Source organism: Penaeus japonicus, unplaced genomic scaffold (genome assembly GCF_977035675.1).
Source record: "Penaeus japonicus unplaced genomic scaffold, GWHDUDI00000001_assembly GWHDUDI00000039, whole genome shotgun sequence".
In the NCBI taxonomy this organism is placed as follows: Eukaryota; Metazoa; Arthropoda; class Malacostraca; order Decapoda; family Penaeidae; genus Penaeus; species Penaeus japonicus.
Window position 1 is genome coordinate 14058849 of NW_028234441.1, and position 17500 is coordinate 14076348.

Genomic DNA, 17500 nt, shown 5'->3' on the forward strand with positions numbered 1-17500 from the left:
CTCTTCCTCTTCCTCTTCCTCTTCCTCTTCCTCTTCCTCTTCCTCTTCCTCTTCCTCTTCCTCTTCCTCTTCCTCTTCCTCTTCCTCTTCCTCTTCCTCTTCCTCTTCCTCTTCCTCTTCCTCTTCCTCTTCCTCTTCCTCTTCCTCTTCCTCTTCCTCTTCCTCTTCCTCTTCCTCTTCCTCTTCCTCTTCCTCTTCCTCTTCCTCTTCCTCTTCCTCTTCCTCTTCCTCTTCCTCTTCCTCTTCCTCTTCCTCTTCCTCTTCCTCTTCCTCTTCCTCTTCCTCTTCCTCTTCCTCTTCCTCTTCCTCTTCCTCTTCCTCTTCCTCTTCCTCTTCCTCTTCCTCTTCCTCTTCCTCTTCCTCTTCCTCTTCCTCTTCCTCTTCCTCTTCCTCTTCCTCCATTCCCTCCTCTTCCTCCTCCTCCTCCTTCTTTCCCTCTCCCTCCCCTTTTCCCTCCTCCTCTTTCTTTCCTACCTCCTCCTCCTCCACTTCCTTTTTTCTCTGCCTTTCCCTCCTCCTGTTCCTTCTCCTCTTCCTTTACTAGTTCCTCCACTTATCCTGTTTCTCCTCCTCCTCCTACTTTCCCCCTCCTCCTCCAACTTCTCCTCCTCTTCCTCCTCTCTTCCTCCTTTTCCCCTATCTCCTCCTTTTCTCTCCCTTCCCCCCCTCCTCCTCTTTTTCTCTTCCCCCTTCCTCCTCCTCTTCTTCTTCCTCTTCCTCTTCCTCTTCCTCTTCTCTTCCCTCCCTTCCTCCTCCTCCCCATCCTATTCCTTCTCCACCACTACCCACATTTCCCAATTCATATGTATCACCAGACTTCACCAAACGCTACTTACCTTCCAGGGTAATCTCAAGCGCCTGCAGGAACTGAAGGGATGGCAAGGGCAGCAGGTATTATACTTTGGCGACCATCCTTACAGTGACCTGGCTGATGTGTCCCTCAATCACGGCTGGAGAACGGGAGCCATCCTCTGGGAGCTGGACGTAAGGATGTTTTTCTGTTGTTGGAGGTCGGAAGGAGCGTTTCAATTTATTTATTTATTTATTTATTTATATATATATTTTTTTTTTCTTCTTTCTTTTTGTATTACCTTCTTATTCTACTTCTTTTTCTTCTCCCAGCATGTGGTTTTCTTTGTTCTTTGTCCTTCTTTTCTTTTTATTTTGTTTATTTGTTTGATGACAGTTACTGGTTTTGGTTTCAAAGTAAATAGTAAATGATAGTAATATTATCTTGCTGAAACTGTTTAGATAAGTTTATTGAATGCCTAATTGGTAGGCATACCTAAATTTTTTCTACATTATTTATTACACAGATGTTTTTCCATTTTATATTTTATATGTAAATGAATTATTCTACGGTTGTTATAATATCTAAACAAATGCATGCTTATCTAATGTTCTTAGATAAATAGATAATAGACATTACTAATACGTCCATTTTACAGTATGAGATACAGTGTCTAAACTCAGACGATTACAAGAGGATGAGTGGCTGGCTGATGATCCTTCAGAGCTTGATAGAAAGCAGCCAGGATTTTGAGGACGAAGAATCTCGCAAGATGATTGAGAAGTGGGAGGAGGAGAGGGATCAACTGAGGTAGGATTGTGGTTGTAGTGTGTGTGTGTGTGTGTGTGTGTGTGTGTGTGTGTGTTTTTGTGTGTGTGTGTTAGCTTTTGTTAAATTTTTGGCTCAGATATTTTGGAACTGGATAAGCCCTTTATGTTGATTTATTCAGATGTCTAGTTATCAACAACAAAATTTAATTCTGTTCCACAGGAAGAAGACCAAGGAGCTGTTCAACCCCCACTTTGGCAGTGTCTTCCGAACCCATGACAACCCCACGTACTTTTCACGGCGTCTCTTCCGTTTCGCCGACATCTACACCTCTCGCCTCTCCAACCTGAACGACTACAGCATCAACCACACCTTCTATCCGAGAAGAGGTGTTCTGCCACACGAGTACAAGTCGCTCTTCGTCTAAAGGGGCGTTGCAAGGCTGTGAGGCAACAAATAATTGACACTTCCAAAGCATTGCATCGTCTGCCGAAGGAAATCGAGAAAAGGAGAAAAGAGATGTAGGATAGAGATAGAGAAATAGATACAGGAGATAGAGAGAACTGATTAAAGAGGGAGAAAAGACTCAGGAAAGGAAGATAAATGGAGATACCAGGTTAAGAAAAGGATAAGAACCTTACATCAGAGAAGACAGGAAAGCTTAAATGCCAGAGGAAGATCATAAAAGGAAAGACACAAGAAAGGAAAGGGAGGTTGAAATTACTGGTTACTGAGATTAGTAAGATCGTCTATTTTTGGTGCTGTAGTTAAGGTCTGGTTGTTCTGGAGGGGATTTTTGTGGGATACTTTTTATAAGATATATTTTTTTGTTTTGTTGCCATTATCATTAGAATTACAGTTGTTATTAGTAATTTCATAATTGTAAAGGTAATGATAATGGTAGTTACTATGACAATTATAGTTGTTGTTATTATTACTTCAATTTTTATCATTATTATTATAATGCTTATTATCACGATTATTATTTTCATCATTATTTTTAGATCAGTATTATCAGAAGCAAAAAGTTTTTATGATTAGTATTGCTTCTGTTCTTATTGCTCGTTATTTCTTGTATTATACTTATCATCCTAAGCATTGAAAGCAGTAGTAGTTGTAGTAAACGTATGGATGAGAATGAGCAACTTCAAAACAAGACATGTAATTGACACGTTTCAAGAGGTTTTCAAAACATGAAAGTTACATCTCGTCCTTTGTTCAATTCTGCATTCTTATTGATATGCATTTGCTGCAATTCATTCTGTTCAGTAGTTGACAAAGACGTGCATATTATCAGTTTGATTTTGAATTATAAATTTGTCATATTCTATTGACATAACATTGAAAATTGTTATTGTCATTGTTCTGAGTTTCATTTATATATTTTATTATATTTATGATAATGATGGTATTTATGATAACTAGAAAGTAAGGGTTATCATTATTATCAATTTGTTATTATTAGTATTATAATCAACGTAACATGATTTTTATTATTGGTAGCTGTTATTTGTATTAGTATGTAACATTATTATTATCAACGCTTTTTTTTTCATTATTATTATTACCATTTTTGTTTTTATTATCATTGATAGTATTATTATTATCATTGACAGTATTCTTCTTTTTATTAATGTTATCAATGTAATTAATTGATGATGATGTCCTCATTGTTTGTGTTTGTGAGGTTTAAACCTGTAATGAGAACTCATTCAAATCATTATTTTAAAAAATATTATTGTCAGGTTACAAGACAATACATTCTCCATTACAATGACTTAAAAGAAATCAGATGTAAGAAGATAATATATTTAAACAGACAAACAAACAAATACAGCATTCATGAAAAGTTCCTCCTCCATCAGGTATCTATTAACCCATTCACGCCGGGGGGCATCGGCTTTGCACGACGGTCGCTATATACGAGGTTTCGACGCGCATCATCTTCTGCTTCGATTCTCGGCACCGCGGCGCCGCGAGCCTGGGGGCTCACGCTCCGAGCCCCCGGCGGCGGGCCTTGGCCAGATATCTCGTCGGCGGCGTCGGACGCAAAAACCACGAAACGTGTCAGCACGTCATCCGGCGTGAGTGGGTTAAGGGGTAAAATCAGATTCCTTAATTTGAGTCTAAAGATATGAAGATTCCATTTTAATTTTCTATTTTAAATTTGTCATGCAGTAAGTGATTTTTATTATTATTATTATTACCATTGTTGTTATAATGATTATGATAATTGTTTTTATCATGATTAACCCATTGCCAACAGGGCGCCTAACAACCTAACTGGTTGTCTAGGCGGGCAGTCTAGGACACTAGCAGTACCAGCTGAAAATTACAGGGATGGGGCAAGGGTTTTCTCCGACCTCCGGGTAGTGCAGACTAGCCCAAACAATATTTTTCCATAAATACATCATAAAATATGAGTTTAGGCTGACTTTGGAACCCTGTAGCTCTGGAGCTAGTGCCGTTACAGCCATAATACTTTATGACTGTGTGCGTGCTTCAACTGTGAGCAGATCCCAATGTCACGTCATGTACATATTGATACCCGTATCTTAGGCCTAATCGGTGCCAACATGTATGTCTTGACACCCATACACAATAGGTTAATATTGTAATTATGGTTATTATGATGATTATGACTTATGATCATTGACATTGTTATTACTATTATAGTAATTTCTGTTCCTTCCTTCCTATCTTCATTTTTCCTAAATTAGCAATCAAAAAACATAAAGGTGGGACTCACAATTTATTTGTTTCCAATTTTGAATAGAGGAACTTTTTCCCCACTGACCATAGATGAGACATGTACATTACGGTAGCTAATGCCATTATTCCCAAGGTGGTGTTTGCTTTGGTGATGCTGTCTCTGTGTCTGTTTGTGTAACTTGTATATCTTGTAGAGGGTAGTAAGAAGTCTGTGTTCATGATGAGAAAAGTTTGAGATGTAAGTGTATGATCTTTGAGCGAAAACTTCACCTAGTCAGCATCATAGTGTTCAGAGATAAGTAGATGGTTGTGACCTATGACATCTTTATGTAGGAATACTTAATTGCTACAGTTGGATGTCAAGTATTGGGTAATGATGACAGAGAATCCCTCTCTTTGCTAAACAAGTTTATTTTTTTGTCTATAATGGGTGTGTCTGCCACTTTGCCAACATGGCATTGTCTTTTTCACTTCTTTAGAAATGTTGTGTGATGGCTAAGACAGTAGCAGTGGTTATATTACAAGGATGATTTTTTTTTTCAAATGTGCCAGTGTAAGCATTAGGATTATCAAGCAGTGTATTTCATGTCACAATGGTGTACCACAATTACATGACTGCCTTTCCTTAGTGTTGGGTCTAGCTATAAGTTATCATTTTTAGAACTGTGGTGTGTTGGGTAATAAAAGCTTTATTAAGTGGGTGTTCGGTTAGATCAGAAGGTGGCTTGTAGAATTTTCACTGGTTAATTTTATATCCATGAGCACTTTCTTATCATTATGAGTAGAATGGAGGTAATTTATATTTGAGAAAATAGCTCAAAAGATACTGTATTTTTGCACAATGCTTTTTGGAGTGCACAGAGCTATGGCACTAGAATCAAATTAATTTAATCATGTATTAAACTCTCCATTCATGTCCCACTGTTCATAAGTTTGAGTAACATTATTCAAGGTCTTCCATTATGTTGAAATGTTGTCTTTTTCTTTTTTTTTTTTTTTTTTGCTACCTGATTTGAATTTGTTACAATGTCACGTTCCCAGTGTTCATAAGAATCTCAAGGCAACAAGTCCAAGGATCCCTCAGCGTCCAACTATCTACCTCGCTGTCGACTCTCTTCTTGTGATTGATTGATTGATTGTGTCCACCCCACCCCCTTGAGAACTTATTAATGTCTCAGGTTTTTCTTTTGCAGTTCACTTTTTTATTTATTTTTTTTTTTTTATGTTAATTTTTGTTGTACAATGTACAATTCTCAATGTTTTTTGTAATGTCTCATTGTATAGAATTGTCTTACTTATTTTGCAATCTTAACTATTTCTTGGGGTATTGTATATTTTTCCATAATCTTTTTTTCCTATTCTTTTAAACATACGTTTTATGAAAGTAACGGTGTTCATGGTCTTTTTATATGTATTTTATTAACAAAAATGTGAAATAACTAAACCCATTCACCATGTTAGTTTGTCACAACTTTTTTGCAACATTAATCAAGCTCACCATTTCAGCATCTTGCAAAGTCTTACATTTTTTATAATTTTTTTGGATCAACTGCTTCATTGATTAATCTACCTAAGAAAAAAACACTTGAGATTATGAGAAAAGAGCACAAGTTGATTGGTATTCCTCCATAAAGAGAATACAATCAAATCCAAGGTATATAAACCCATATTTTGTAGTAGTCAGCTAACCCATAGCAATGCAACCCCAGAGCAGGCTGACAGTGCATTCAAACTTGTGCTTTTTGAACTGGAAAAAAGGGATTATAAATTGGTATCAGTGCAATGGAGTTGAAGTCGATGTTGCAATTGCAAGCCTTTACAAAATACCACTATTGCAATGGGTGATGAAGGTCACAAGGTTTTGCTTGAAGCAACCAGATGTTTGTTGTAAGATGCTCCTTTGAAGTCTGGCAATAAGTTAAGTTAAGTTTCGTAAGTTTTACACCTGTTGTTTTGCATCAGTGTGCATGAGATGCACAAGATTCATGTTAATGCTTTGTTTACATTGCATATATGTATGTAATATAAAGTGTTGGTAAAAGGAAAACAACAAAAGAGAACTCTCCTTAAAAGGCAATAAAGCATACGATGCTAATGTACAAGCATTAGAATTTCTATCATTTATGAATAGAATTTTACTCATCTGTTAGTGCTGTAGATTTTTTTGTTTTTTGTTTTCTACTTTTAACCATGAAAATATATTTATAAATATATGTACATGAATACATATTTCTACTGTAAGTGGATCTCAGTATTTATGAAACAAAACATAGTATATTTATAATGAATGTTCTTGAGTTTTTCTCTTTAATTTCCATGAACCTTTGACAACACCTTTAATCTAACATCAGGCTCTGACAGACAAAATCAAGTACTCAGATCATGGGCAAGGAACCTCCTTAAAGAATAGATAAATGAATAGGAATTATTGCACTTCACTAAAGCTACCAGTTGATAATAGGCACAAGGTTGGAGACTTCATTATTTATTAGTTCTTGTTTTATCATTATTCCAAAGGCGTACTAATTCTCAACTAAGCATCATCAAGTTATGACACTTCTGTTTTCTTTGAATTGTGCAATTTTTTACTTTGAGAAATTATTGCCTATGGTCATTTACTGGAATCCAAAGTAATTGTATATAGTGTATGTGGTACCTTACTTTCTCCTTTTGTCTGTGTTACTTGTAAAAGGAAGTCATGGAAGTACCTTCCAATATCATGAATATTAATAAAAAAAATAAAAAAAATGTCACCTATAGTTTAAAATGTGAAATTAGGTTGAGAGTTGAATGTAGCTTTGATAATATTTTTTTTTTATTTACTGCTGCTTGCAAATTATATATACAAAAGAAAAAGTATCAATGAATTCACATGTCAGTAAATCACCACTCGCTCCTGAACACTACTACACGGTCAAAAATAAAATTTTATAGTCATCAAGTTCATAATAGCTGAACTATTCCGCTGTTCTTAGTGTTGCCAGATATTCAGTTCTCAATTTGTCACACCCAAGTTACAATCACTTTACGCTGTTGAGGACTACCTACCAATACTGATGTGGTGTTCAAAAAAAAAAAAAAAAAAAATGTTGCTAGAAGATTCAACTGCTTGCATTGTAGCTAAGATGAGAGCGAGGAGGAGAAGGATAGCAGAAGAACAAGAAATAGGATTACTTTATTCTTTGCTGAAATTATTATTCTTGGTGAACCTATTACTATGATAGCATCTACTACTGATTAAAGTTCTAAAGTAAGGTTTCCAAACATCCTGAAAATTGGGCAAACCCTGGAAAATTAGTGTCTCCATATTCCAGTTAAGGAAAAAAAGTCAGGAACTTTGATAAAAAAACAAAAAATAAAGGCCTAAAATTGGGAAAAAGTCAGGAAATATGGTCATTCCATGAGAGAAATTTGTCTTTTAAATTTTGTCTCATATTCTAACAGTCTTCTCATTGTATAATGTCTCTGACAATTCAGGATACAGTGAGTATAGTGACTTAGTTGAGAGAATCTGGGAAAAAGTATGGGAATATAGTTTTCATAAAAAACTGGGAACCATGGAAAATACTGTATTTGAATGGAGGTAGGTAGTTTTTCACTATTATATAGGTATGTACATATAAATAGCCAAATCATTTTATTCTAATGCATGTTGTATTTTTTTGTTTGTTCTTTGTTTTTTTATGGATCCTGAAATTGACAACAACAACTTTTTAATTAAATAAAGATTTGAGATGCTTAATATTTTTAATGCAAATAAAAGTATAGATTATAGATGTACTTACATAACCCATGGACTTTCTTCTTTCCTTTGTAACCTAGTGTTGCTGTAGACAGATCCATTATTACACTAGAGAGAAATTTCCCAAAATAAGTACATTCCTAGTGATGGAACCATATCAATTTCAGGTGGATATTACTAGGACACAGTTGAGGAGCAACAAGGAACATCATTTCAGAAATTGCATTTTTGAATAAAAGAGAAAAAATATACAATGTGTTTTTGCCCTGTCTACTGGGTCAAACAAAGATGAATGCCAAGCCATCCCTACAGGTCTGGCTATTATTTTACAGATGGCTAGATCATCTCAGAATTTGATGGGGTGATGATGTGATATCAAACTGAGCCAAGTGCTTTCAACAGTTGTTTTGGGTTAAGCAACCAACAATTAGCAAGGGGCATGAGTTGTCATGATCCCAGTGCCTGATCAATGATGGATCAGCAATGATTTCCTCCCTGGGAAACAATCTCCAAGTTGAGGTGTGGTAAGTATTTGTGGAATGCCCACTTAACCCTCTCTGGACGGGTGGTACACTACTGTACCGCTCATTCAAAAGCCTCGGCATTGTGACATGCAAGGCTGGAATGCCCCCGTCGTGAGTGGGTTAATTATTGAGTTCTTACAGTGAACTTGATGTCTGCCAGTCTGGTACCATTCCTGTGGACCTGCGGAAGGGGGAAAGGGGATCCCTTGGACTGTAGTGGGACAGTGTACTAGGCTAGGTGTTTCCTCTCATCCTTCCGAGATGCATGTGAGCCCACCTGTTAAGGTACAAGACCATGGCAATCCACATTCATACCTTACACTTACACTTCCACATTAGACATGCGAGTCATTGTAAAGAGTCATCTAGAGAAGGCATATGAATTGTTATATCATGAATTACTATCTATGACTCTGAGGTTCAGTGAAATCTCTTCAATGATTAAAACAGCAAACCTATACTTTGGTACTGAAGGTGCTGTAGGGTCTAGTGAGAGCATGTCTAGTTTCTTTCCTGCAAATTTATGAAGAAGATCAGAACCTGTCCGTGCATAAATGCTTTTCAACATTTTCATGAATTGGATACTAGGTATAGCTGACATCTAAAATAAGTGCAGGGCAATAACGGGTAATATTATTATTTCAAACCCTAACTTCGCTAATTATGTTGCTGTACTGTCCGAGTCTTTGGAGACCAGCAGTAGCTCTCAGTACCTGTAACAGGGACAGAGGCCCTTGGGTTTAATGGTTTTCTGAATAAAGATCCAGCTAAGAGAACCTGCTTCATCAATATGAGTTTGCAGTGAGGACTTGAAATTCACTCTGAACTTTATATATCTTGGAAGTATAGTTCATAAGTGACTAGAAGGTCAATAGATGGATTGGCCTGATGGGAAAAAATTAGTAGTGAATGTACATACCTGTACAGGATCAAGTTGTATGTCATCAAGGCCCTAACATTGCCAGTTACACTGTGCAACACCAAAATCCTGGACTCTGCTTCATGCCTTGGAGTCATGTCTTGATGCCCTGTCAACATGTCTTTGCAGCAGGCTCTTTAAATTTAATTGACTGGATCGTGTGTCCCACCAACAGCTTCACCACGAGACCAGCTTAGAGCCAGTTTCTCACACAATCCGGGACTGCAAGCTCAGGCTGTACAGATGCTTGACTTAACTTCCTCCCATCAGGTTGTCCCACCAGGAGCCAGCCTGTGGGAAAACCTCAAAAGTTGTGGCTTTGGCAAAGTGACCAGACATGAAAGCCAGGTGGGCTAGGCCTCCTTCCGGCACCCAAGCCAAGCCGAACCCTAATGGTTGAAAACAAAGTGTGGATGTGGCCATGCTACTATCACAGCTGTAGCCCCTTTAAGTGAATGATTAGATGCTAATGGTAAGATAAAGTAAGAACATTAGGATATTCAAAGAAATATTAACAATAATTTTTGTTGATACAGAAATACATTAGTAGCCCTGACACTCTCAAAGCATACAAATAATGTCTCCAGATTTGCATAAATAAAGGGAAAGGAAATACAACATAATAATTGCACATTACAACAGCACCAAAATAAAAAGAGCCACTTTTAGAAAATGAAAAGAAACAAAAGTGATTAAATTAGCTAATTAAAAGAAGACAGTCTTGTTCTTGTTTCAACTGTTATAAACTTCATACGACACAACAACATAACAAAGTGCAGTCTTGATATAAAAGTATAATTATCAATTAACCCATTCACGCCGAATGACGTGCTGTCACATTTCATGGTTTTTGTATCTGACTCGGGTAACAAGATATCTGGGCAAGGCCGGCGCTCGGGGTGAGCAAGCGGGCAGCCCAGGCTTGCAGCTTGTGCGCCCAAGAATCTCGAGGTGTTAGGCTTATCCGTTTGAAAACCCTGGCATTACAACCATTCAAAGCCAGAATCACGACTGGCGTGAATGGGTTCAAATAAAAATTAAAAATAAATAAACAGTTAAACACACAAGGAGCCACCTACATCAAGATTAGGTTAATCTTATCTTTCTTAAATCTAGTGTTTTCTAACTCATAACATAAGGAGTGATATGACCAGACATGATTTTTCTTTTTTTGATCCTTTTTATATAAACGCTTTGGAATCTAAATGGAAGTATACTATGGCTTATATGTAACGTCATGATGCCTTTCTGTGCTCTGCAATAATCGAGCCCATCTCTGATATCACAGAAATTTAATAAATACATGAATGCAACCCCAAGTTTCTTTTTTTTCAATAAATCTATGAAAATATCTTTCTTAATACCAAAGTATACAGTCCTTATTTCAATATTTGTAAAACTCAAAAGATACACAGGGAAGTATCTGTTGATGGTGATACACATCCCCTACAATATCTTAGCAACTACCAGCTCTAACACCCATAACCATCACAGCGTTAGAAGGCATCATGACGTCAAGCACGACTCGGCCCGTAAGCGGACATAGCCAGTATAGCAAGATTTTGCTTCTGATCTTCTCCTTATTCACTTACCAAGTCATCATGGATCAGTTTCATCTTACATTAGAAAGCGTACATATTTAATATGCCTTTTCCTTTCTTTTTACAGCCCTAAAATTAAACTACCATTAGTATAACCTGCATACACTCTCTTTGTCCCCAAACAGGAAGACTAGCTTATACATCACTTTCGAATCAGAAGGTAAACTTTCTAACTCTACTGTTTTCTCCGACCAGTCAAATTGCTTCTTAAAATAAAACAAACAAATTAACAATGAAAACAGAAATAACTTGCAAAGTTGAACAAGTATTACAACAAAAAAATAACTGTATGTATTATGCATATCCCCCAATTTTTTTTTCTCTGATACAGCATGTTTTATTTTTAAAAAAAAGTTTATAAAAGAATTAACCCATTGCAGACAGGGGATAGATTCACTTGCCGTCTCCAGGATGGGTTTTATTTCGAAGCAAGGCAGCTTGAAGTAACATAATTAAAATCTTCCCACTCTCTTTCAGTCATTCACTGTAAAACTAGAGCCGTTTTTGTATTTTATTTTGTATGTATTTTATTGCATTTAGAGACTTACATGTGCCATATGACAGGCTCTATCAATGCTACAGATGACTAAAATTGTAGTATATGATCCCTTTCAGCATTATTTTCTTTATACTCATTGTGATAGAAGTATTGCTGTCTTATGGGAGGACAAAAAGCAACTTTAATTTTTCATATTTTTGTGCTGTCATGACCAAATATAAAACATATAACCACCTACAATGAAGATAACAAGAAGAGGTAGGGAAGAGGAAGGAAACCTGTGCTTGTGACTGTGAGTGCCACAGTAAAAGGCATCCATATTGGCACAGGAGCACATTTTAAACACTGGGTATGGTTTGAGTAAACCTTCCTCTTCTCATTCTGCCTGCACATCCTTCATTGGCAGTACTTTAGAGCAAGAGGTAGTCAACTTGCTGTGTGCCATCATTCTACAAAGATAGTGCTTACTAGAGACTGTGGATGGGTGCCATTCAAGGCTCTCTCTCCTGCTGGTGCTAGGAGAAAGTGGTGCCATCTAGCTTTTGCACATAAGTTATCTTAATATTACAGTAATTATAGTAATTATAACTGCAATTGTCATTCTCACTCACTCTTTACTCATAGCACAATAAAATAGCACATGATCTAAAATCCCTGAACATCATGTATGTCATGACGCCCGTTGTCATATACATATACATCATATACGTCATATACATCATGACACCCGTCCGCAATGAGTCAATAACTTTACAACACAAGAGATGTAACTGCCACATTTCAAGTAAGCATTCATGAGAAATCTGTAATACTCACAAAATTTTCCTCAAAATGCATAAAGTACATTTTATGAACTTGTTTATTTTCTTTTAAACCTTTCTTTCTTTTGGTCAAAATAAACACTACTCATAGTACATTTCTATGAAGCTAAATTTGATTGTCTTCTTGTCACTGTGGTAAACAAAAACTAAAGAGGTAAACATTAATAATAATAATACCAATCAGCTAAACTCATTCAAAATCATTAGCTAAAATTGTCTTTGTTTTTATATCTTGTTTGTAACATTAAAATCCAAAGGTTTAAAAATCAAATTGTGTACAGAGAACACATTCTTAAATAAATATAATTACAGAAGGTACATTTCAATAAAATAACCCAAAAATAGAGCAACCAATCTCTGATCCGCTGTCTTCATTCCAGTTGCATGCATATGACTTGCATATAATTAAAAAAAGGCATTAAAGGAAAAAGATTTATCTAAGAAGAGCAACTTTGTAACAAAGGTATTTCTAAGGAAATATGTTCCTTGTTTCTTCTATGATTGTACTTTGTTTGGAAGGAATAATTGAAAAATTAACTGAATTTCTGAAAATACATCATTTTCAATTATATAATACTAATGTGCACTATCTACTCCAGTAGCATGAAGCTAGCAGTCAACAAACCTGTGAATAAAAAGAAGAAAAAAAAATGGTATGATAATTATATATGCTCAAGATTTACTGACTGTTAAAGCAAAGTTGGCAGTGATCTGTAGACAGTAGCAAGAGGGGGTAGATGGCCACTCTATGTCCACATCTCTAGCAAAAGAGATTTTACTCAGTGATGACAATGAATAATGAAGAGACAACTTCCGGCATCAGAGTACTTTAACACAACAGCTACAGTGATCTGGTTCCTATTTACATAAATTTGGGAAAAGTGGTTTAAATTAAATTTTCATCAAATGCTTGGCAATAGTACATCACTTCTTTCTGAAAGGTAATGAAAGAGCTTACTGCAGATTAAACATTACATTCTTCAGACAAATACCCCTTTTGCAAGTTTTGAAGTTGGTAAAAAAATTGTATTTTGCAAAATCTCTGTAAATCCACAATCATGACATGCAACTTCCTGACTTCATTTTCAAGTTCCTTCTGCAATTATGTACAGTCCTGACCATTATCAAAACTGAAACCCTTATAACACATTGAATCTCTCTGCTTGATACAATAATACAACCTGGCAGATGTTATCTAGCATTTACAATATCATTTGAGTCTATACATTTGGCAAAGATTCCAAACAGAAAAATAAAGCAACAGAATAGAAATCGATGAACTCCTCGCAGACAGTCATATATTTGATATATTTGATAGATCCATACTGTAAGGAACATCTGTAATGACAAAGAAAGACAGAAAATAGATGTATTAATCCTTTACTGAAATTAGTCACAAGTGGTGCATGTTTATAATTGGTACTAGGAGGCACCCCTTTCCTTACCATCTGTTATTGCCTGCAACTTCAGTATAATTCCAGAAATGTCATAATCATAGATATCACTTGTACCTCAATTCTTATCTTTTTGGGAGGAGTTGAAGTAACTGGGGTAAGTGGAAACTCGGAGTGGGCAAGACAGAATGACCAGAACAGATCAGTCATCTGAGGTCAAGTAACAAACTGACCTCACGGATATCCTCCCTTCTGGTGCAATGCCAGATGGGATCAAAATTGAGAGAAGTGTAAACACACTGACCTACTAATTTTGTCAATAATACTTTATCATAAAGATGAAAACAATCATAATTATGATTTGGATCTGGATTATACTACACCAAAGACATACATATTTAGCAAATAACACAATATAAACCCTCTGATGCATGTATTTGTCATCAGTGTTTGGGTCTACCTGAGCCATGGCATATATGCATGTCACAAAGCATTGCACTTATTTTGCCATGATATGTATACATAATATCAGATATGTATATATGTAAAATTACAGAACCCATCTGCGAGGAGTCAATAATCGGAAACCACTATCAAAGGTAACAAATATTTACAACATTAGAGCACCTCCATATATTTTTACAACACATAAATCAGCAAAAGTAGACTTCAAAACAAAAAACAAAGAGAAAAAAAAAAGCAGAAAACAAAACTTTGAATAATACTTTTCAAAATACACCAATAAATACTATACCTATACCCTATCATTATTCATTAATCACATCAGTCATATATCCAACTACATCACACAAAAAGCTCCCATTATATTTGCCAACCAGGGGAGTAACCTCACTATGCACAATGCTTATGAATGATATGCTTTCTTTCAACCACAGTGGACAGACAAAACCACACATAGAACCTATTTTTTTTTTTTTTTGCACTCAATTAATCTAACGTAAGTGTTCAGCAGTATCAAAAGAGAAAGAAAATTTAAAGACGACTGATCTATCATGATCTAAGCTGAGACAAAACAGAACCCTTGCTGCATGTCAGCTGGCATTTTTTGCAACAATATTATCAAGAAGATGAATTTAACTCTATTTACTGTAGGAGGAAAATGCTTCTAGTCCTTAAATCATTCAATATTCTATTGTATTTAAGGTCTTTGGTTAAGAAAGAAAGAAAACATAAAAGAAAGAAAATGAAATAAAGAAAAAAAAGGAGAGGTAGAAAAAAATATATATTTCTTTCTATCATGTAGCAACTTTCAAGTTTTTCTATGGTCATGTGTAGGCCTTTCTTCTCAATACAGAGTCTAAAAACAATTATAATCTTGAAGACAGATATGTAGACATACAATATTTGTAATCCTTAGTGCAATAGATCATAAAAAAAGACAGCATTGTACAAACAATGTAAATACATTACGATAAACATTACACAATAACAACAATACTGGACGTGTTTGCATTACTCAATCAGTAAGGATAAGAGTACGTCCATGAGGTGTATTTCTCTCAATCAATGAATATGAGTAATAATTAAAATTCTATATCCTTCAGAGTTGCATTATCAGGATTTGCTCTTAATTATTCTTCCACCTTTGGGACAGGCTTACAAGTCAAAATCTCACTCAAAGCAAAGATTAAGTGTAAAATCAAGTAACTAAACACATGTAACCTTCATGAGAGAGCATATTATTTGTGAGTCCATCTATAAAAAGGGAAAGAAAAAATCTGATAATGATATATAAGCAATACACAATCAAATTTACAAATAATCATTATAGCAGCCACATTTTACGATGTTTAACCTGGGCTGGGCATCTTAAGATGTGTATGTTTTCTATTAATTTCTAAACTTATGGTATGAAATAAGTCTATATATCATATATTACCAAAAAGATACTAATCAGCACTTGGTATAGTAGGTCAACATAATTGAACAAATAAAGAGCTTATAATTTCAACAAAAGGAAAAAATTCAAATTCACAAAAGTAATATGACCCTGCGAAAATGCCTGTTACCAAAGTGTCAAATAAAATAACATGATTCTTCCACTTCTTCTTCTTCTTCTCAGCTTATCCCTATTCGGGGTCGCCATTTTTTATGAGCTTTCTCCAAGTACTCCTATTGTACATGATTCTTCCACTAGCTCTACCTTTCTACATTACATTTCTTCCTCTCCTGATAACATTAAGTAAATAACTTTGCCTCCCTCACACTAGTGTTTCTCAAATGGGGATCCACTGACCACAAGGGAGCCCCAAAGAGCCACTTGGGTGACAGTCAGATGGTTGAGGAAAATTGTAATGAAGTGTGCGGTTCCCCCTCCATACAGTGCTTTCATTTTCTGTTTCTCTCCTTCCTCATGTACTCCTATTCATTTCCATTGACTTTCAGTAATTAATTCTATAATCAGATTAATCTGAACTATCAATTAGTTCATATCCTTTTCTAGTTTTTCCTGCTATGCCCACACATAAATACCATTTACAAAATATCTGTAATGACAGCTTCTAGGCCTGAGGCGACCCTATAATATTTTTGTAGACACAAGGGGGATCTGTGGAGGTAAGAAGGTTGAGTGCCTTTGGGTTACAATGCCATTAATTCATCTGGAGTTAAGGAATGACATCCAGACTTCTGAAACTGCACATGACAGACCATGGATTTCAAAAAAACACCAGGGTAGAAAGACCATGACACAAATAAATAAAATTAGGTCATACCTCCTCCTTTCATGATTTTTCTTACAACATTTAACTTTCCTTTTTTAATACCATCAAGATTAGTACTTAGCTTTTATGAACAGAATGAAGACACAAACAAATCCAGGAATATCCTTTTAATCCCTGCTTTCTCATTGTCACTAACCAATTCAACTATTTTTTCTTCTAATGCTATCAAAACTAGTACAATTCATTAACTTCTCTTAAGAACTCAAATACTTACAACCCTTAAAAATCAACCTTTGATGATTAATTACAATGCGGTAAGTCAATGTTGTTCATAATAACCATAAATAGGATAATCAGGCTACTGAATGATGCAATCAAATCACTCATCAACACATCGCTAGAGTAACTACCTTGGCACATTTCCAATCCTAATTAGATCTTACTCACTAAAGCAATAAATACTCATTGACAGACAACTTCTCCAGCTGAACACATTCCAAACAGCTCCAGCGCAAACGGTGACAAATGCCCTCCCTAAGTGTGCATCTATGAGGACGGATGTGTCCCTCGACATCGTGCGCGACCTTTAAACAAGAAGAACCAGTGCTGTCACAGCTCCGGCCATCAGGAGGAAGGGCAGCCAGGTCTTCACGAAGGCCCAGAAACTGTACAGTGAGAAGAACATTTTTTAATCTTTCCATATACAAATTTACATCTAGTAAGACCTCATAATTGATTGATTGATTGATTGATTTTTTTTTTTTTTTTTTTTTTTTAGAGTATGAATAAATCATGTTACAAGAAACTAAGAAAGGTCTATCTGAAAAATGTCTTAACTATATAATAAACTTTCCATCATAGTAAAGTTTTGTTGCAAATATGGTTGCAATGTAAGACACACAATACCCTGCCACCACTAACAAATAATAAGCAAAAAGGACAGTCAATCTATGATTTATAAATGAGATCTCACAACTGACCTGACATATTTACTATGGATCATCATGAGGAAACACAGCTTGACCATGTTCCACTTGGTAGAGCCG

General features: G+C 35.7%; 2 protein-coding genes across 3 annotated transcripts in view; one reads left to right on the forward strand and one right to left on the reverse strand.

The window, feature by feature from the left end:
- Nt5c (5' nucleotidase C) overlaps positions 1-3445 on the forward strand; it is a 19303-nt gene extending 15858 nt beyond the window's left edge. Inside the window, exons 5-7 of the mRNA XM_086533547.1 lie at positions 739-984; positions 1449-1600; positions 1781-3445. Of these exons, the coding sequence (XP_086389673.1) occupies positions 739-984; positions 1449-1600; positions 1781-1985 (603 nt within the window). The 3' untranslated portion in view covers positions 1986-3445. The remainder of the gene's footprint in view (positions 1-738; positions 985-1448; positions 1601-1780) is intronic.
- Positions 3446-13337: 9892 nt separating this feature from the next.
- The window catches only part of LOC122246917 (transmembrane protein 222), a 12358-nt gene continuing 8195 nt past the window's right edge, over positions 13338-17500 (reverse strand). The window contains exons 4-5 of one of the 2 annotated variants that reach the window (XM_043005749.2): positions 17435-17500; positions 13338-17119 (exon numbers count right to left, since the gene is read on the reverse strand). The exon at positions 17435-17500 is cut by the window's right edge and continues 65 nt beyond it. In XM_043005749.2, the coding sequence (XP_042861683.1) occupies positions 17041-17119; positions 17435-17500 (145 nt within the window). In that variant the 3' untranslated portion in view covers positions 13338-17040. The remainder of the gene's footprint in view (positions 17120-17434) is intronic. The other variant, XM_043005748.2, reaches the window with a different exon arrangement.